Source organism: Perna viridis, chromosome 9, assembly GCF_037379345.1.
Source record: "Perna viridis isolate PV_CMFRI_1.1 ecotype Kerala chromosome 9, ASM3737934v1, whole genome shotgun sequence".
In the NCBI taxonomy this organism is placed as follows: domain Eukaryota; kingdom Metazoa; phylum Mollusca; class Bivalvia; order Mytilida; family Mytilidae; genus Perna; species Perna viridis.
This window is the reverse complement of record NC_142453.1, coordinates 7,477,729-7,500,990: the sequence shown is the minus strand read 5'-3', so window position 1 is coordinate 7,500,990 and position 23,262 is coordinate 7,477,729. Positions and strand designations below refer to the sequence as shown.

Here is a 23,262-nt window from a genome sequence, read left to right as displayed (position 1 = left end):
TATGCCAACTGATTGATACAGGGTTCTTACTGGTCCTTGAATCCTTGTCATAGAATTTTGTTTTCAAAGTTTTAGGCCTCAAAAAGTCATGGAAAACTCCTGTGGTCATTTTCACAAAAAGTAAGTGTAAAATAAATCTTATGTTTAGACATCACAACTTACAACTAATTTTAAACTTATTTTTTTTTTGTGAAAAGGACTGCTGGAAAAGTGGAAGGAAAAAAGGTGTATCAACCCTGCCGATGAATAATTACAGTTATCATGTCAACCCTGTTGATGAATAATTACAGTTATCATGTCAACCCTGTTGATGAATAATTACAGTTACCATGTAATAATACCCAAATGATTACGTAAACAATATTTTGTTCAATTATTTTTCAGGGAAAGTTAACTAAAAAGTTCCGTGTTCAAGGTATTCCAAAACTAGTTCTTTTAGATGGTGAAAATGGAAGGACAATCACAGTCGATGGATATACATGTCTTACTGATAATCCTAATGGAGAAGGGTTTCCATGGCGACGGAAAAAGGTCACTGAGGTCATTAAAGGACCAGTAATAACCAATAACAAAACTGAAGTTGAGGCTCTGGAGGTTCTAAAGGGAAAATGTGTGGGACTTTACTTTTCTGCAAACTGGGTAAGTTGATAAAATTCAAACAGATTGACTGATAAATCATCAAACAAACTAAAACTGACTCTAGGACAGAGAAATGTCTCAAGCCTAGTATATTTGCTTAGAAAACAAAAATAACTCAAAAATTACAGTTTGTCTCTAACTGTCCTATTTTCAGGTTTCGAAAAAAAGGGGTCTGGAGAAAGCAATAAGTGAAAAAAACATCAATAAATGAAATGATTTTTTAATTTCACTCAAGGAGTAGGTGTAATATATTGGAATCATCTTGTCCATTCACTATGTGTCTATCCAGATGTCCATCATTCTGTCTGTCGTGCCGGCTGTCTATCCACTGTCTGTCTATCTAGCTGTCCATCTATCTGTCTGTATATCAAGTTGTCCGTCATTCTGTCTGTCTACCCAGCTGTCCATCATTCTGTCTGTCTATCCAGCTGTCCATCATTCTGTCTGTCTGTCTATCCATCTGTCCATCTGTCTGTCTATATAAAGCTGTCCATCATTCTGTCTGTCTATTCAGCTGTCCACCATTTTGTCTCTATATCTAGCTGTCCATCATTCTGTCTGTCTATCCACTGTGCACCATTCTGTCTGTCTATCCACCTTTCCATCATTCTGTTTGTCTATCCAGCTGTCCTTCATTCTGTCCATCTAAATGTTTTGCAATTATCTTAACTCTCAGTGGATAGATTGATTTCAATTTTGATATTTGATAGATAGGACATTGTAAGATATTTTAGTTGCTGATCAATATCAGCTACTTGCAGGGATGATTTTTTTCTGTTTTTAAGCAGAATTCCGCTTTTTCAAATCCGGATTTTAGTGTTATGATTCTTTTTTTACTGTATATGTACCTTTGAATTTGCCAATTTCTACTTTGTTTGTAGACCTTGTAAAATCATCCCATTACTTGTTCCTTGGGACTTGATCATTTTCACTATATGCAATGAGTTGAGGTATGCTTAGCATTACTACACATGCAACTTCATATTGATAAATGGTATATCCACTTTTTTTGTATCTGAGGCTTTTAGAAAGCAAAAGAAAACCTTGTCAGAAATTGTTACTTTTTAGTGCTCAAGCATTTGTGAAATTTAGAAGTTAATTTTTGATATTTAAAGTATGATTTAAAAGAGTAATCAAGGAAACCAAGATTCTGGTGGAAATCAAAAGAATATAAAACAGACAACATAAAATAGCCAAAAATAAAACATGCAAAGTAACGAAAATAAATGAGCAATATGGACTCCACTAAAAACTGGGAACATCGACCGACCAGATGCACTGGTAGGGTTATCGTCCTTTGCTTTTCCCCATGGAGTTGCTCATAAAAAGTCAGGTCCAGGGTAAACAAAAGAGATAAAGAAAACTGAATTGTGGATAGCAGCTACATAGTACAAGTAGGATACATACAATTTATATCACTTTTTGTCTTGGTAAGAATTGCTTTCTGTTTATTCTGTAGATGGGCGTTCGCATATTCTTTAGATGATTTTTTTCTTTCTTATGAATGTGAGAACAATGGCTTTGAGTTGTATGAATGAATTAATTCTCTAGTTTTCAGTGAGGTCTATATTGTTTACAAACCTCCAGAAAACTTGATTTACAGGATTCATCATGAGAAAATTTTAATGCCTCTTAAACTTAAAAGAAATAAATAGATTTTTTCCCCTACTTCGTTTATGCCATGTGGAGTTATGTAATTTACAACGATGATATATTACGTAAGCTCATGCTCTTCAACATAAATATCAGATGTCATGGCAGAGAGTACTGCTAAATTAACCATCAAATCATTCTCTTTTAGAATAATTGTTGTTTGGTTCTATGAAGTTGTCTTTCATTACATTATTCAAAAGAACAAATTGGAATTTTTTTTTTAGTAGTCTTTATTTTAATTGATTTAAAAGTTTACAAATTGATTTTAATTTGATTTTTGCAGTTTTTATGTCTGTCAATTGACGTATAAACTAGCATGCCAAAATGTTGAAAGTGGGGGGATATTTGGTGAAATTAAACTAGAGAAAAAAAGGTGTACAAGTTCAAATTTTAATTCAACAAGTGGAAATGGCACTGTACCCAAAATAAGATATAAGATCTGTTATTGGGGACGGAAAAAATTGTCATTAACTAGTTTGGTGTCACTGGTCTAGATTTAGAGTCATGTGTCAGACATTGTAAAATATCAATTTTTTTGCATTGCTGTCAAGGAAGGAAAGACTGACCCAAGTCTGCATGAATAAATTTTGCTTTCGTAACAATATATTGACTCACTGGTCTCTCTTTGTGCTACGAAGGTTATTATATTAGAAACTGCTTTATTTTCTTGGGGAGGATCCGCAATTTCAGTTGAGTGTGGGGTGTGAGTAGCGTAAATATAATTAAATGTTGATCGAAGCCAGGCAAGTCATAACAATTTTTAGTGTAGGAAAAGATTGTCAAAAAGATTTCATGCAAAAAAATTCTCCTATTTCAGGGGAAGGAGGTTGGGGGGGAGAGTACATGTTTGCTTTCTTCAGTTGTTTGATAGAAGGTGCTTTATTTTAAAATTTTTTCAGTGAAAGTCATACTTCAGATACAACTACTTCTGTATCCTTCGATTTGAATTGGTTTATTTAAGACATAAAGTGAATATTTTGGTTCTAATGAATGATAACTGTTTTTTTAAGAAAAAATGGAAAAAGGGGTTTAGTTAATACAGTGAAACCTGTCTACGCTAAACCCAGAAAAGTCCATAAAATTGTTCAAACCAACACCCTTTAAAAGTTTCTTGACATCAATAACCTGTATACTGGTAACCTGATTAAGGAAGTAGACTTAAGGTGACATAACTCTTACAAATCATTGGAATATTTGTATTCAGTATTGTACATCAGTCTTATGTAAGCATCAAAGTAACTTGGATTGATTTCATTCTGTTTCAAATGAAAGCTTGATAGGCTTTGGTGAAATTGAATATGACAAATTTATCACTTTCCAGAGTCATGTCTAACCCTTGGTCTATCTCTTTTAATCTAACAAATCCACAGTCACAAGAGGGTTTTGTTTAGGCAGGGTTCACTGTATAGAAAACTTTGGACACAATAAAGAAATGAGTACCAAACATAATAAAGAAACATTAATACCATAATTGCTGCAAATGGGAGCTTGTGATCAATTTGTTATCGACATTTCAATGCACATGATGAAGATATCTAAAAAAGTGGGATAGGGAAGAAAAAACACAGTGCAGTTGGATGCACATTTTGATATTTTGATAACTTCTGGAAGATGATATATCCCCCCAGGAATTGCACAAACCGTGCTGTAATCTCACAAAGAAGCCAAACAGATCTTATTTACAGAGAATCTGCCCTGTTTATACAATTAGCTGCAAAAATTACATCTTGTATGAAAAATACTCATCTTAAAATTCAATCAGATTCGGATGCTTCTGCATGAGAATTACAGATTTATGGCATCGGCTGGTGAAAGTTTAGTTTTACCTAATTAAGTTTCAAGGTTTATGAAAGTTTTATCTATCCTTTGAGCTCAGTAGGTTTTATCTTACTTATACATTGATGTGGATTTTGATATCATAATGTATTTTTGGGAAGATCAAAAAGGAGCATAAGCATTAAATGCACTATTTGTCCCCAACCACAAAGCAATGGCATAAAGCAATGGCGGGACATGGTAAAGGTAGGAGTCTGTCAATAAATTCTAGTTGATGCAACTTCTCTGAAGCGATTATTGATGAAAATCAGACTAATACTGCTGGAAGATGCATAAACTTTCGTTTGTGTATGACATTTAACAGGCTTTTAGTCATAACAAGTATTTTCAAGGTCATTTTGTATTTTAAATGTTTCCACTTGAAACTTTTTTGTCACCTGGGTGGTCAAGCAACTTTTGTTGTTGATTCTCCACCATATGACCAGAGTCTACTCTGTCACTGAAGGGCATTAAGTGTGTTAAGAAATGGCTAACTTACAAATGTTTGAATTACCAGGAGTGAAAATACATATGTATGACGAAAAAAAAAATGCAGTTTTGATCTGGATTTTTGATATTTGATTCTGAAAAACAATAATGGATTCCATGGATTTTCAAATCATTACTACAATTGTTATTACAATACTGACGACATTGAAATGACCTGTTCTCTCAAAATTTACATTACAGTCAATAATTTTTTTGGAATAAATCCTGGAGCATTTTTTAACAGACTGAGGGTTTTTATGCCCCCGCAACGATAAGTTAGGGGGCATATTGTTTTACCCGTGTCCATCCGTCCGTAATTCTGTCCGTCCCATAAGTTTTCTGCACTTTTTTTGAAAATCCTTGAAGATATTGAACTGATTTTTTGTATGTGAGTCTTTCATGATTAGTTACAGATCGAGTTAAACTTTCGTTCTGCTATGCTGAGTTTTATCAAAATTATGGGCCCTGGACTTAAAAAATTTAATGGAAATAACAGTTTTCCGCACTTTTTTTGTAAACCCTTGAAGATATTGAACTACTTTTGTTATGTGAGTCTGTCATGATTAGTTACAAATCAAGTATAAGTTTCATTCTTCTACGCTGAGTTTTGCCAAAATAATGGGCCCTGCACTTTAAAAATTGTACTGAAATACAATATTGAAATAATAGCTTTTGTTTTGTAAATGCTTGAAGATATTTGACTGGTTTTTGGTATGTGAGTCTGTCATGATTAGTTACAGATTGAGTTTAAGTTTCGTACAGCTATGCTGAGTTTTACTCAAAACCACATGCTGGGGCATCATTTGTGTCTCACAGACACAATAACACATCTGACAAAGTGCTTTTTACAATTATGAGTTATGGTATAGCTGTATGAAGGTTAAAATGTGGGGGCATCACTTTATCTAGTTTTTTCATGTCCTTGACTACAATTTTTGGTCTTGCACAGACAGAGCATCGCTGATGCATTCAAATTCATGTTTTGCATAAGTAGAGTTTAATAAGACTTAGAGGGCTGAAAATTATGCATACTTGGAATTTGACACTTGGAAAGTGTTGATTGAGAAAAAAATCCAGTTCATCATATTTTTCTAAAGCCATGTGGTTCTAAGAGTAAAAACTGCATTTAGAAATATTTATTAGAGTAAAAGAAATATGGCATCATAAATTGGAAGTTTTCCCGTGAACAGCTGTTGTGAAGAGGTGTTTTAATTAATAACAAGTATTTTGTGCTGCTTACAAGTTCTTGGAAATGTGTAATAATTCTTGAAGGGACTAAGTACATTGACTTTTCTTTTATGCCACCAACTATAGAAAATTGCAGAATAAGATATTTTTTCAAATTTGTTATAACTAGGTATATGTACATCTTATTTAAACAAAAATTAAATGCTTGTTGCTTTTCATTTTTGAACAGTTGAAAGGTGTAACTCATTGCAAGATCTTTATTTTCTCTATGAATATTGCATCTCCTTTTAGGGCAAAAATATCTGTGTTTACGGTCACCCGAATGACCTTCATTATCGGCAGTTTTCTGAAATTCTGGAAATTCCTGCCCTTTCCGTCACTGATATCGGTATTTATCATTTTAAACAACACTGGCGGCCTCTAGTACCAGCACTGTCAACAATTTAAAAAGAAAACTAGCAGATAGACAAGCATGTGTACCGTAACAGTGTCTTATTTTTCTCTCTATGAAGCTTATTAGTCAAGAAACTACAATTGAACCACCCTCAAAAACAAAGAAAAAAGAAAAAGAAAAAAATGTGACCTATCAATCCTATTTTTTTTCAGCATGTGATAGTAAACACACATATTTTTTTTTTTGGCCTTAGTATATACTTAATTTCCATATACATCTAGGAATGTTGGCAAAAATTGCTTTCATGCATTTTCTGATTATTTTGAATAATGAAGATTTAAATACAGAAAGATGACAGCAATCCTACAGACCTGGTATTAAGCTGTAATTGATGGTATATATAACACAGCATTATGTAAGTGGGGTGTAACAAGTTTTGACATTTGATTAAGTAGTGAATTCCCAAGCAACAGGTCCTATCAGTTTTAGTTTAACAGAGTTGGGTCGGCACTTAAATATATCACAGTGCATTGACTATCTAACTGATGCTAACAGGAACATGGTATTAAAACACCATCATAGATGTGTTTTACTTTATCTGTTCCATCTTGTCATATTAGGGCCCAGTAAGTCTTTACATTAAGGTTTTCCTCAAATCATTGGGCATTACCGCACATTTTCCATTTTTGTGTGGTTATAATTTTGAGTTGAGGAGAGATTTGATGAAATTTTAAACGAGATTTTTTTGTGATACTTTAGTAAAACTTTCTGCCTTGAATGGCTTGTAAATGTTTCTTTGTTTTTTTCCCCTATTTTCCTATTTCTCTCTTCCTTTTGGGTTGCATGGATCAATTATCTTTACACTCCCACTCAAAGAAAGAGTAATCAAGGGAACCAAGGTTATAGCGGCAACCAAAACGAATATAACCCAGGGACAAAGACCAGACGCTGAAAACAGATACACATAACAAAGAACACAAAGCAACCAAAATCATACATACATAGTAACAAAAGTAAAAGAACAACTCGGACTCCATCAAAAACTAGGAGCATGGACCAGGTGCACTGGTAGGGTAAGCGTCCTCTGCTTTTCTAGAAACACCGGTATATATGGTATCGATGGTATATATACAGTGATTCTTATATTGATTCATTTACTTCTCTGTCAAACATTTGGCTTAAGTATCATGAGACTAAATATTCTGAATATAATGCTATGGACCTTGCCTAACTTCACCGAAACAATATTTGTGTTAACTTAGTTGAAGGTAGACTTAGGGTTATGGAAAATTTCTTGTTGTTCATTTATTTGCCCACAGACTGCTTTTAGATTTTTTAACATTCTTGTGGGATTAAATGGAAGGTCCTGGAATTTTCAAAGTTTCAAATCAACGATCCACTTGGGAAAACTAAAAGTCCTCAATTTTGTGTCATTGACTAAGATTTAAGGTCGTGGACCAAGGTAGACTAAACTTTAAGTAGCACTCCAGTTAAGAATCATGCAAAATGTGATTCATGGTTAGAAAGCATACTTATTTTTATTTTTGATATTTTGTTTAAAATGTCATAGTTAACAGAAATTAACATGTGGCTTTTCATATAAGCTGTGCTCTTAGAATATACTTTAGAATTCAAAATTAAGGGAGATAACTCTGTAAATGACACTAAAATAAAATAGAAACTATTGGATATTCAATGTGGATTATCTCATATGAGCAGACAGATTGGAATGCATGATAATACATTTTATCATAAAAGATCTACAAAACAATTTAATAACAAAAATAAAAAAGTATAGCCTTCTTTTTTTTTTTAGATGTATCACATATTGAACAATTAGCATGCTTCTTATAAAGACTGCTTCTTAAATTTCACAGGAATTTAATTTAGAGTCCTGTAACTTAGACCACCACTAATATTTTTCTTCAAGTGAAGTATTTGCATTTATCTTTTAGGAGTTACATGCCTTTTTAACTTTGAAAATTTGCACAGCAGGGATATCTGTAATCACCAGGTTAACATTTTTAATGTCTATTATGTTCATCAAATTCTTTCAATCTCTGTAACAATTTTATTCACACATGCTGGAAAATATAATAAAAAAAAATCAGCTGAGGAATTTAAGGTAGTGACTCAATCAAAATCCTTTGGAATCACAATTATGTGTTCATACACCTGCAAAGATAACCGGTATTTTATGGCTGTATAGGCAAGAAAAACAGCTTCTGGTCAAGTAATCAAGAAGATTAGTTAATGATTCTGATAAACTTGTAAGCCCCATTACCCATTGTTTACCCTCCTCCCTGCAATCTCATTCAACTCCATGGAGTTATGCTGCTTTCTGGCAGCTGAGCAAAATATTTCTCAAGAGATGGGGTTCAACAAAACACATGCTTTTTTCTATTAACTTATTACAAATTAGATGTTGGTGATGATCACTTAAATTATACAATGGTGTTCTGTAATCAACATGGAAGATTCTCCAACCTCAGCAATCAAAATATTGTATGTCGCTATGGCGACTCACGTCTGCTTTTTGGGGGGAAAATATTACACCTTGCACCTCATCAAAGAAATTATTTATGTTATGCTTGATAAAAAGTATATTATCTAAGAGTTATGACAGACATGTGACTTGATGTGCAAGGGTATGAATTGATTGGTACATTTGATACCAAAGTATTATCAATAATTATCTCCCCTGTTGTAAATCTTGTCCAGTAATATTTCATGCATTCTGCACTATGGTTGGTCCTTATCAGTCATATTAATAAGACCTTTCAACAAAAAATAAAAGCATAGGTCATACTTAGAAAATCTTTCCGATAATTTTTAAGGACCAGTGGGCAAACTTCATTTTTTTTTTTGGATCAAATTCCTCTGCGAATTCTTTGGTAATAGAAAACATGTGAGGCTATAGCATTGATTCTTTTGATTTCTCGTCTAAGCCATTTGTGGTATGTTATTAGTGTAATTTTTTTTTGTCACGAAAGTATTTTAAAAATAGCACACTATGTAATATTGATGAATTAAACTTTAGAATGAAGTTTGTTCTAGCTGTGAGTTTTGTCTTTGAAATAGTAGTCTTCTGTAGTGTCCTAGGATTCCACTTTCCCATCAGCTGGGACATGTGCAATTTTGGTATAGAAAAGTTAATCATTATGTCCCACTTTCCCTTTGGCAAGTAGAAAACTTTTTAAAAATTTTTAAGGATTTGTTAAGTTTGGGAAGCAAACTTCAAGTGTGGGAAAATTAATTTTCTTTTAAGAGTTTTCCAGAGGAAACCTAAAATTAAAATAAAAAGATTGGAACAACTAATTTAAGTTTACTGTTGTAAGTTTGTTCATCTTTTCATTTAACTTTTTTCACCTTAAACTTTGAAACATTCCATGTATGACCATGAAATTTGCATTAAATTCAGGATGGTCAGTTGTACAGTGAGTGTAACTTTCTTCAGTGTCACACGTTTGCATTTACTGGACTTACCTATATGAGTTACAGAGTTTCATGATTTTTCATGGGCTTGAACTTGAAAACTCCTACAGGGAAGTACTTTAAAATTTAGTAGGCATTTTCAGCCTTACATGCTGTCATGGTTTATTGTATAGTATGTACAAAAGGTCAAATTCCTGTTTTTCAGCGACAAACTGGTGTCTGGGCTTTAACTTTTTTGTCTTTAAATGTGGGCTTTTGATATTTTGTATGTGGGTATATCACCTAAATTCACCAGTATAAATGGCTTAATTGCCATGGCGGGGACCCACAGAGGTGGATTCTACTTCAATGATTTAGTTACTTCCTTGATGTGCAATTTAAGATTTTAAAGTACATTTTTGCTTGCCCAGAGCTGATGTACAAAAATTACATGATGTAAGAGAAATACTTTTTAAGTAGCACTCCAGCTAAGAATCATGGAAAATGTGATTCATGTGTAAAAAAACTTACATATTTTTATTTTTGATATTTTGTTTGAAATTCCATAGTAAAGCGACATTAACATTCTGTTGTTTAGATAACCCGTGCTCTTAGGAGATAAAAATTGTATAGAATGCACTGTAAAGTTCAAAATTAAGGGAGATAACTCTGTAAATGACACCCAAATACTATAGAATCTATTGAATTTTCAATGTTGATTATCTCCTAAGAGCAGGCAGATTTGAATGAATAATTACACATTTCACAGTATGGACCCATAAAACAACTTTTTTACAAAAATAAAAATATGCAGCCTTTTTTGGGGTGTATCACATTTTTCAGATTTTGCATGATTCTTACAAAGACAGTTACATAAGGTTTAATTGGACTGGTATTAAGTTTGATACTTTTTTTTTTTTTTAAACATAAAAACTTTCTTTTTGTGAGAGGCATCTGATGGGTGGTTTACTGTACTTCTGCACTATCTGATAATTATACCTGAAAACTGTAAACAAATTATGGTTGCTAATTTTCTCAGATTCTGATAAGTCCAGGATTTGGGAGTATCAATTTTTGCTGTTTCAAAAAAATGATTAGCATTATATAATGATAAAAATTTACTTCATAGATACAATTTTTTGCGCCCTTTGGTCCACAGCAAAAATAATGAAAATAAGTATGTTGCAAAATTAATACATGTATATAGTACTGTATGTTTCTCAATTGAGTCTCTTGTCCTGTCTGACTAGTGTGGCATAGTCCAAATTGTGCTCAACTAAAGACTAAATACTTGTACCAGTTTTAAATTAATATCATCTTTCAAGTTATACCACCATTCAACTTTATGTTGTCTGTCATTTGATCTGTTAAAATAATTTGTCACAATTATCTTGACACCCAGTTGATGGATTTCTTTCAAATCTGATATGTTGCTTTATGTGGATGGGTCAAATGTTTCGAGTGGTTTTGATTTTTAAAACAATTTTATGTTAAGTGAGACTTAGCGATTTTTTTTACAATATGAAAAGTTGTCTGTGACATTGGCAATAACTTAAATATTGCTAGTTTTGAATGATCATCACATCTCACACTATTGGGGTCATTGTGTAATTTTGGGATGGTCTTCAAAACTGCCATTATTCAGTTTACAATTAAGGTATTATATATGGTATATGTTTATCACTGTCTATCCATCCACATGCTGTGAAAAAACTAAAAAGTTCTTTGATGGATCTAATGTTTTGCTATACTGTATTCGTCTTCAGGCATGAAGTTCTTTTCTTATTTAAATTTTTACATGATTTTTTCATGCCCTACCACATGCAGTGGCAAGGTATTATGGGATACCTTCCAAAAAGTTCAGTGTAAGTCCATTCCAGGATGGTCTCCAGGTGGGAACTCTAAGAGATATTGAAGAATCTTTTTCAAACTTTGTATAGTTATTGAGTATCATCAAATACAGAACAAGTTTGATATGGAATTTGATCAGATTATTTACACAAAAGTTATTACCATTTTAAATTATTATTAACCCCCCCCCCCCAAAAAAAAAAAAAAAAAAAAAAAATGCTGTGTGGAAGGCTATCATTTAATGTCCCATTGATGCCCTGTTTTGTTTCCTAGTTATTTATGAATCTATTAAAAACTGAAAAAGGAGGGATGAGCACGTCATACTGTATGCTTTAGTGCAACTGTCTGTTGACTCTGTTCTACTATTAAAGGGAAGTTACTCCTTGCTCAAAATTGAAAAAAAGAAATTAATCATAGATGAAGTATTCTAACTGTAATAGCCTAATAGTTGTTTTCATAGCTGATAAATACATTAGTGGATAATTTAGCAGACAATTATCACCTCTAGATCACTGAAACCTCTCCTTCTAATGGTATATATATCTATTTCATGTAATTAGACATCCATCAGTTCTCAGCTTTCTCACAAAAAGTATATGGGCTTTGGTTTTCGTAGCTGTACAGTGAAAGCTATGTATGGTGAATCCAACCCTAAGTTAAGCAAAAACCAATGTAATGCCAAAAAATAATAGTCTTGTTTCCTGCTACGAGGAAGAAAAAAAAATAGGGTAGGTAGGTAAGGAAATTGTTTTATTTTTCAAAAACAGTTTACACGGAATTAATGGTGAAACAATCTAGACTTAACTGTCATTGAGCCAAAATGGCCATAAAATGTTTAGGGAAGGTAGTGAAGGAAACTTACATTTTTTTGGGGGGAGAGGCCTGAACAGACTATTTTTTAATTCTCTTTATGTAAGATTAAATGTATTTGATCCTTGGTAAACCAAACACCTGTTTAAACCAAACACCTGTTTATACCAAATACCTCTTTATACCAAACACATGTTTATATCAGATACCTGTTAATACCACACACCTGTTTGAACCAAACACCTGTTTAAACCAAACACCTGATTATACCAAACAACTGTCTAAACCAAACACATTTCAAAATCCAAAAGAAATTCTGTTTAGAAAGGTTACACTGTATGGCTATCTTACTTCACAAATTTCACACAAAGAAGTATAGGCTTAGTTTTTTTTTATGATGTATCACATATGCCAACTGTATTACGACAGACAAGAAACAGTATTGGATGAAGATTAAATGTGTTTTATTGGTAGATGTCACAAGCAGTCGTGCTTAAATCCACTTGCTTGTGATTAAGAAAGCTTTATTCAGGCTGAATTAAATTCTGTAAATCCTGTAAAATTTGTGTAATGAAAGCTACAGTGCATTTTTTGAATAAAGCAATACTGAATAAATGTTGAGTTTTTTCATTAAGCTTCATTGTTTGTATTACTGTCATGTATTTTCAATACCCAGAACCCCTACATTTAATGTGTTGCTAAATTATGTAAATTTGTAAATATTTATTTACCTATACATATATTTGTCTTTGTCAGTCAGTCAGTATTTACCTATACATATATTTGTCTTTGTCAGTCAGTATTTACCCATACATTTATTTGTCTTTGTCTGTCAGTCAGTATTTACCTATACATATATTTGTCTTTGTCTGTCTCAGTATTTACCTATACATATATTTGTCTTTGTCTGTCTCAGTATTTACCCATACATTTATTTGTCTTTGTCTGTCAGTCAATTTTTGCTGTGTATATCAATCAATTCACCTGTAGTAAAATGGTTACTTCAAAAAAAAAAAAAAAGAAACAAACAAACAAAAAAAAAAAAACAAAACAAAACAAAACATCTTTTACTATGAGCCCAGAGAATCATGCTGTGTTTTGTAATCCTTGAATCAGGTTTAATAGGTTCAATCTGTGTTTGAAAAGTTTCAGATTCCAGAACAGAATGATACTTCTGATTGTTTTCAAGCATAAAAGATACTGTGAATGTATTAAATTTAGCAGGCACTGTCAATTGAACATATTTGTTGGCGTCAATTTTCACATTTTCAAAAACTGGTTAGCATTATATAGCATTTAAAAATCCATTTTGTAGGTAATACTTTTCATGTTTTTTTTTTCCATGGCGAAATTAGCCAAAATTTAATAGTACACCATGATAATGAATATGTATACAGTATTTGGTTTCAGTGCTTAGTATAATGCTTAACTTTTTTTTCAGTGTCCACCATGCAAAGCCTTCACCCCTGAGCTAATTAGAATCTATGAAAAGCTGAAGTCAGATGGAAAGAATTTTGAGTTTGTGTTTATAAGTTCTGACAGATCCCAGGATTCCTTTGACCTATATTTTGATTCCATGCCATGGATGGCTATCCCATTTGGAGATTCCAGAACTGAGGCTCTTAAAGGGTTGTTTGGTATAGATGGTATGGTATTAAATGTATAACAACGTCTCAATTTTTTTTAACTTATTCCTGCTGTTGTCAATACCATCAACAAATGAATGAGAATTTTCTCTTTGTTGGGAACCAAATTTCATGGTTAATCAAACCCACGAAATCCACAAAAATTGGTACTCCACAAACAGTAATACTTTCACTGTATATGGAAGTATATTGGGGGAAGATACTGAGTTTCATATTATTCTGGCGAAAGGAGGGTTCTTAGTTTTAGCCTTGAAGAAATTAAGACAGATCTGAAATTCCTCTGGTTTTGTTCCAGCTATTTAATACTCTCATTTAATTTCTTTTGTACAGAGTGAAGATCTTCAAATTGATTGATGTAGACAAAAAATACAATCTTTATCTTGCTAGATCTTGATACTAGGTGATATATTCCTGGCATTTACATAACAAGTGCTGTTCAAACCTTTTTGATGAAAGAGAGTTTTATAGCAATTAGATCTGAATTATTGAAGTGATTAGATTTTAAATGCTGTTTTAAGTCCTATTATTTATCTTCCTCAGTTTCATTAGGTGTTTGTGAGTTGTAATGATGAAATAGTTTATCTTTTTGTAGGTATCATTAATGATTGATAAGGTGAATGGTTTCTATTTTGAATTTTATTGGCTTATCCTATGACTGGTTCAAAGTTGTTCTAAAGTAATTGCACTAAGTAATTAAAGTTACCAGAAAATTCACATATTTGTACATCTTTATTGTAAAGATGTAAGTACAAGTCTTTATAAAAATCAGGCAAAATGGGAAAAATCTGAAAACCACAGATCTTAAAACATGCTTTCTTTGAAATGATCACTATTTAGAATTTTTCAGGGTAAGATATTTGAGATTTTTGACAGAGTTATCTACCCTCTAATTGCTCAGTTGCATTTCATTGATAAAATGTATTACTTGCTTAATACTGATGGTATAATATAAATACAGTATTATACTCTCAAAGTTTTGGGTTATTTTATAGCATGCTTCACTCACTGCCTAATTCTTACACAGACTGACACATCATAGCATGAAACATTTAACCTGACAAAGATGATTATCCCAAAATGTTCAGAGAGATGACACCATTTTTTCCATTTAAATGTGTAAATATGCAAAGTTTAACTTCTTATTTTATTTTTTTAAACTAACTTGAAAGAGTTTATTTTGTATTATTCAATTGAACAACTTCCTCACGTGAAAATTACTATTTGGTATTTTTTGTCTATTCTCAGGAAGTAATTTATCACATATACAGTTGTCTTTTTCTACGAATGGATGGTCATAAAATTTCAATGAGAGGTTTTCCATTACTTTGTATTTTCATATTTTCCTTCAGCCAAGTCTTATTTAATTTTTTTCTCCACATAAGATTTCATCATGCTTGCTAAAATTTGCTATCTTGAATGGAGAAATATTTTAAACCAATCTTTTAACAAGGAGAATCTAAATGTAATTTTTTCACTGACTAGCTGTTTGTTTGACGTTTAACGTCTGAGCAGCAATATTTCCGCTATATTCAGACGATGAACATGAAATTGATGATAAGATGAACATGAAATGATGATGAAATGAAAAAGGGATGGGACACAAGGACAATGGGGTCGACAAATTTTGATTGCCACTGGAAATAGGGAGAGGTGGGTAGGGTCGGGCAATTTAGCCACCTGTGGCGGAGCCCTATGGTTCCTACTCCGGGAGAATACCACAGTAGGGTTCTTTAACGTGCGAGGAACATGGCATCTTTCCCAACATGGTGCACCACTATGGTTTGCGGTCAGGTTTTCCATATTATAGCCTGACAACCCCAACATGTAACACGCCAGGGGTACCCCATTCCACCACCTGGGGCGCACATCCCAGTTGCTCTGTGGGCAGAGCGCCCTAGCCCCCGGCTAGGGTTCTGAGCACTATTTAGTCGCCTTTTACGACAAGCTTAGCACTGCTGCAGGCCTATTCTCTTAACACCCGGACCTGCATGGGGCCACTGACTAGCTGAGTGACATTATCTAAAACTGTAAATCATCGTAACGTTTGTATTATGTAAACATCTAAGTAACTTGGACTGATGTCATTCTGTTTCAAAGGAAAGCTTGAAAGTCTTTGGTGAAATTGAATATGATACAAACATATCACTGATTGAAAGAGTTATTTCCCTTACCCAAGGTCTACCTCCTTAAGTACACATTTATCCATGGAAGTCGTAGATTCATTATTGACACTTCTTACTTTGTTAATACTGAATCTGTATATGTGATTAGTTTGAAAGTATAGGTTTTTGTAAAAATCAGGTAAAATTCAAATAATCTGAAACTTGCATGTCAAAAACTGACTGATCTGACAATTTGCTAAGGAAGTATTATTTGATATGTTTGGAAATTTTTCATTACAATGTTAGAAAACTGAGGTTTTTGACAGAATTGTTTGTCCCTGAAGTGTTCATTTGCTATGCATTACAATGAAATTGTAGCTCATTTTACTAAAATGATGTAAGAAAAACATGCTGATAATCCTTGATTCTTAGGGTACAACTAGATAAATTACACTATGAAAGTCATGGGTGTTTTCATACCATGTTTCACCCTCTGCCTGATTTTTACAGAGATTGACTTTTTATTAATTGTTTTAATCTGACTACTTGTATGTAATTTTTCAAGACAGAATACACTTTTTGATTTAAAATCTGGGTTTAAAATTACCACTGCGAAAATGATGAAACTTTATATCCTTTAATCACTGACCATTAAAGAGTTATATTGAAAAAAGAAATCACTTTTTCTGTCCTTGACAAGTATTATAGTGAAAACAGAAAAATCATGATAATTATGACGATATATTTTTCTACTGGCTTAAAGGAATAACAATTTGTAATGCCAAGTCAGAAGTGGACCTTTTTTCTAGAGTTTATAATTATGTGTCAGGAGACATATTGTTTCTGCCCTGTCAGTCTGTCTGTTAGTGTGTCTGTCTGTATGTCTTTCTGTCTGTTCATCAGATTGCACAAGTGCAATTCCAGGAAACTACTGAACTGAATTTATGAAACTTCATAGTAAGGACATGCTTTTTGATTACTCTTTTTACCAGGAATTTATGATCCACTGTATTTGCGAGAGTTATACATGTTTTACATTCTTTGGAATGAGGGGTGACATAAATTTTAATTACTGAAGATTGTAGTCAGTTACTGCTCTCCATACTTACAATTCTTTGCTAGAAAATTCTAGCAACAATTTACCAAAATTACTGGGGGAAAGAGCTTTTACTGACTTAAGTATAAAATTGTCTCATTACCATAATTTGTTGAGATTAAACTTTGCCTGTTGGAATACTTAATCTTACAAAGTATAGAATAAAGTTAGAATTGGGAATGTGACTGTTGACAATAGAAATGGGATTTATGGATAATTCCTTGATGACTCTGTGAAAGTACTTTATATTCATGGGTACCAATTTTTGTTGTTTAGGGAAAGAATCTCAGACGGTAGGTTCTTAAAGGTGAGAATTCAACAACTTCATCATACAAATGAATGAGAAATTTCCTTTTTGTTGAGGATTAAACTTTATGTAATGCCAATCCCACTCAATCAATGAAAATTGTTAAACCATGATCAATAATACTTTCATGGTATATTTTTTTTTATGAGCAGTATCATGAAGTAAAGATGGATATGTCTTTATTTTAGGTATCCCAAGTCTGGTGATGCTTGATGAGAAAGGGGAGATAATAAACCTGAATGGACGAGCTGCTGTGATTGAAGACATTGAAGGAAAGGTAGAAATGTTTATCTTGTCATGCAATTTTGATACAAATAAAAAAATCTAAGAAAAACAAGAAAAACATGGCATATTTGACTATGTGTGATGACTGAAGTTGCCTGTTGCTTTTTTTTTTTACTTCCTATCTTTCTGCAATTTTTTCATGTCTAGGTGGGACCTGGCTGGTTTCAGGACTGTTAATTCAATGCTTTGATTATTACAATAAAGTATGACTTAATATATAGCACATGATAGAGAAGCAGCAATACCAGAGGTTAATTACCAATGAAGGGTAATCTGTAGGCAATGAAGGGTAATCTGTGGACAATGAAGGGTAATCTGTGGATAATGAAGGGTAATCTGTGGACAATGAAGGGTAATCTGTAGACAATGAAGGATAGCATGGACAATGAATGGTAGTCTGTGGACGATGAAGGATAATCTGTGGATAATGAAGGGTGATCTGTGTACAACGACCGTTAATCTGTGGACAATGAAGGGTAATCTGTAGACAATGAAGGATAACATGGACAATGAAGGGTAATCTGTGGACAATGAAGGGTAATCTGTAGACAATGAAGGATAACATGGACAATGAAGGGTAATCTGTAGACAATGAAGGTTAACATGGACAATGGAGGGTAATCTGTGGACAATGAAGGGTAACATATGGATAATGAAGGGTGATCTGTGTACAATGAAGGGTAATCTGTAGACTATGAAGACTAATTACCAAATTACCAAACTGATGAAATCAAGGCCATAGTTAAAAGTAATTGTCAAAAAGAGAAATCAATATTGTATGACTAATGGCAATATCATGGTAAACACTTGAAAGTTGGAAATCATTGCAATGGTTTGGATATTTCTGATGGAAATGGAGGGTCAAGTTAGGTTTTATAGCATGATAAACATCCTGCTTCTTTCATGGTTAATAAATTCTGGTATGTTACAATATAAACTGGCAGCATTAAATCACCACTTGTTAAAATTGGGAAAAAAACAGCAGTCAAAATAGTACTAAACTGGATTTGTTTTTAAATGACAAAAAATAGAAGTAATAAAAACGTTGAATTTTTAATTAGCAGTGGTCTATGTAATATTATATTGAGCTTAAATGTTACCAAACTTCAAAAAGTGGTAGTTTTCCTAAGTTAAAAATACTCTCTCAACTTATTGGTTTTTGAAAAACTTACAAAATACTTTTGTCAATTGTCTAGAAGTGGCCTTATCATGAATTTCTGTTTCTATTTGCAAGTTGCACCTTCAATTATGATGGGGCTTAATTGATGAAAGGTTGTCATGAAACTTTACACCATAACAAACATTTAAGTAGCGTAGAAAATTACTTGATACAGTTTTACTGGCTCGTTAATGCACCTTAGAAAGCAATTAAGGCATTAAGTGTATTGCATTTAATGTCATCAGAACAATATGAAAAATGAAAATATCAATATTGCTTTATGAGATTAAGTTCCCTTGAGGTAAAGAATTTAATAGCTTAAGTGTAAATTATTGGATATTTGTATTAAAAAAATTGTGTTTGATGATTTAAATTGCATGTAAAGATGAAATTACAACTGAATACCATGTTTATATTTTGATTTAGAGGTACCAGTAGGGGTATATAAAGGGTACCAGTAGGGGTGTAGAAGTTGTACCAGTAGGGGTATATAAAAGGTACCAGTAGGAGTGTAGAAGTGGTACCAGTAGGGGTATATAAAAGGTACCAGTAGGGGTATATAAAAGGTACCAGTTGGAGTGTAGAAGTGGTACCAGTAGGGGTGTATAAAAGAATATTTTAAAATATTATACTTTTTGGAATTTTATTTGTTTATTTTTCTAAGATGTAACTACCAGTTCATATATTGTCATATGGACAAGTTGGAAATTATCTTGACTACCTCAAATTAAAATTTAGATTCTGACATAATAATTAAAGAAGTTGTGTATATTTTTTATTTTCTTCCACATGAATGATCCAGAGTAAACTATGATAGAAAGTTACATAGAGTATTTATCTAGACCAATTTAGCATGGCGCTGCACAATGCCTTCATCTTCTAGCATCATGCTGCCCTCATCATGAATTTTACAATGTGCCCCCAGGTGGCCAAACCCAACTTTCAAGTTGGATGATTATTTAATTATTTTCAACTAATTTGCATATTAACATATACTCCTGTTGTGTTGACACATATTTATGATACTTTTACAATACCATACTAGGGTGAAGAATGTTTATGTCAGGTTTCAGTAAATAAATTGCCCTAGTGTCAAGAAGGAGTGCCCCCAACGAACCCTCTGTGACAGTTGAGTGCCCTCAAAATACTTAAGTAACCATGCCTTCACAAAGTTCTGTGAAAACACTAAAAGTATAATATAGCAAATATTCATGTAACTTTGGGTCAAATTGCAATTTATGGACATGTTGGTCGTCCCAAAAAATTTAATGGACCCTCAGCTAAACATCGGTCTGTATAATGTTATCGGGGTGATCAACCAGTCCATATATTGCCATATGACCCTCATCATGATGAACTCTTTGCCAAATGTTTGGCAGTTCAAATACTAAAAAATCTTAGCTTAGTATACGTACATGCATATATGAGGCATTTTCACTGATATTTTTCATTTTACTGTATAACAGGTAATTTTCAGGGGATGCTGATTTTGGTGTATTTTAGTGGTCTAAATATGCCAAAATAAATTCCAAAAATTATTTACTGAGTGTACCATCCATAAAAATTAGAAACACCAGAATTTTTCATATACATTTTTGTCTCAAAATTCCCAAATTTTATATCTGTCAAAAATCCTGCCATATGGTATTACACTGTCATTTGTCAAAGAAAGCATGAAAGGACAGATGGCTTTTAAAATAAAAGAATAACTCTATATTGACCACTCAGGGTTGGCACCTATGATGTATCCCGTCTTCAATCAGATTGCTTATTGTATACATTAGAAATAATTACAGATATTATTTTTTTGTTTACAGGAATTTCCCTGGTACCCTAAGCCCTTAAATGAGCTGACTGGTTCAGCCTCTGTGATGTTGAATGAATCAGCCTGTCTTGTTTTGTTCACGGGTATGTTTAAGATTAGTTATTATGAAATGTTTGTGTAGTGTTTGTCTCTCAGTCTGTTAGTCTTATTTAAGTCATTACAACTCCTTCCAAACTATTGAACAGAATTTCATGGAACTTGGTATGTAGTAAGAACACAAAATGAAGTTTAGCACAATACCAGGATGATACAATCCCTCATATTTGTTGGAGTTATTCCACTTTGAATTTATTTTCTGCGAAAAATTGAAATCAATGGTAACCACAATGAATACCAATTCTTAAAATCATTATCCTGGGGACAAGGATTAGAATTAAAAATCAGAGACAGAAACTACAACCAACAAATAACACACAATAACCAGATGAAAAAAATCTGAAACCTATTAACTCATCTCTCCTACAGTCACTTTGAAGGGGGGTTACATCCTTTATACCTGTATATACAGACGTGCCGCTGGAATGGGTCTGTTTTTCTAGAGTTGAAATATGTGATTGGGTCATAAATTTTCTCCTTTCCAATGTGAATGAGTTGTCATTTCAAAGCTGTACTTTATCAATGGGTCATATTTCTACAATTTAAATGTATAATTTATTGCTAAGACAAACTTTCCTATTATCACCTATCAATCTTCAATTAGTGTCTTCTCTTATACCTTCTCTTAATTCAAATTGATGTGGTAGAATATATGAATGGGGAATTCAGTGATCTAGAATTATTTGGTCAACTTGACTTACCTCGGGTAATTGGCCTCTTAAAAATGACTTACCCAGACTTTAAATGAACTTACCCACATTGAAAGTAACATTTCAAAGACAAAATATGTGTCATATGATTTGGTAACAAGTGCAATCATTTCTAAGAAGCAGAGAACTTTTACATTTTTATGGCTTTTTACCCTTTAGTCACCTTTGTCAGACTCAGGTGTCTCCTTTCCCCTCAATACATTTCATATTTATTGGCAAGCAAATATATAATGATGAAAGAAACTAATCTTCTGTTCAAAATTACCAATTTTGAAATCTGGATATCTTATTTTACCGTTTTCAGATTGAAAATTATTGTTTAAACATCTTGATCGTGTTTGACTTCAGTGGAAGAAAAGAGATCTACCCTAATTACAAGCAACGATAGGATCGTGATGAATAAAAAAGCAAAACAAAACAATCATGTTTTCTAAGAATAAAACCTTAATTCTGCTGAAATAAATTCAGAAATAATTGCCACAGGTCGGGAAAATAAGAACTCGTTTTCAACATACCCAAACTTTAAAACTGACTTCCCCATGGATAACCAAAGGCTCCAAAAGGACTTTCCCAACCTGAAAACTCACTTACCACGGGTAATGGGTAATAGGAATTCTTGAACACTGGGGTATGTATTTTGCACTGAAAAATATATGAATGGGACAGATTTTCTTACTAGACAAATATGTGAATGGCGGATGCATTTCCAGCTCCTGTCCCCATACTCAGTTTTAACAAAGATTGCTTACAGTATGCTAATTACTAATGATGGTTAGTTTAGGGAGGTTTCGGTGTCTGTTGTACAGTACAGTTCCAATCTTACTAAAATTAATATAAAAATTTTGATTTACAAATATAAAATGATTACATGTACCTGTATGTATTTGAAATGTATTCACAACTTAAATTGATGAACTTCGAAATTAAACGAATCATACCAGTAATATCACTAACAAAGTAAAAAAAAAAAACCAAAAAACAAAAAACTATATAATTGTCAAAATTTCTATTTTATATCCTACAATTGTTTCCCTTTAGATACTACACAGGCAAATGTGCCACACATGAGAATCATATGGTTTACACCATATTATCATATGAATAGAGCACCATATTATAGTCGTATGATTTGCTATACGTATTATAATTGCATGGTTATCATATAATAATCATATGTTTTTTCACAAACATGATTGTCATATGTTTTCAGGCAAAAATTATCGTGAGAATCATATGATAATCATATGACTATCATATGTTAAATATCATGATTTACATATGATTACCATATGATTATCATATGAATCGAGCACCATATGATTATCATATGAATCGAGTACCATATGATTATCATATGTGGCACATTTGGCTGTGTATAGCTTACATATATATATGTAAGATCTAAGAACACTTCATTCTACTTTTTATTCAGGTGATCTTTTTTTTATGCTCAGGTTTTACCTCGTGAATAGTTCTTTCATAATCATGAAAGCTGAAATATAATTTGGTTGTAAGAAGAGTAAAATGAGTGTTGGTAGATCATACATACAGTGACGGAACAATAAGTAGGTCTTATATTAATTTGATTGAGTCTAGTTGATTCAAGACTTTAGGAATGTGTCTTCTGTTTATTTACACAGAAGGAGAAGATAGTGACATAGACTTTGCAATAGATATACTGAGTGACTTGGCAAAGGAGGAGAGTGAAAAGGGGGAGGACCAAGAACTTTTCTTCTTCTATGGTGCTGATGTAAGTATATTTCAACACACCCATCTTTTGAGT

At 32.7% G+C, this 23,262-nt stretch overlaps 1 protein-coding gene across 1 annotated transcript in view; it reads left to right on the top strand.

Annotated features, from left to right (window-relative positions):
- The window catches only part of LOC148606521 (nucleoredoxin-like), a 37,092-nt gene that overhangs the window by 11,216 nt on the left and 2,614 nt on the right, over positions 1-23,262 (top strand). The window contains exons 2-6 of the mRNA XM_088545387.1: positions 385-639; positions 13,695-13,899; positions 17,593-17,681; positions 20,666-20,756; positions 23,120-23,229. Of these exons, the coding sequence (XP_088401513.1) occupies positions 385-639; positions 13,695-13,899; positions 17,593-17,681; positions 20,666-20,756; positions 23,120-23,229 (750 nt within the window). The remainder of the gene's footprint in view (positions 1-384; positions 640-13,694; positions 13,900-17,592; positions 17,682-20,665; positions 20,757-23,119; positions 23,230-23,262) is intronic.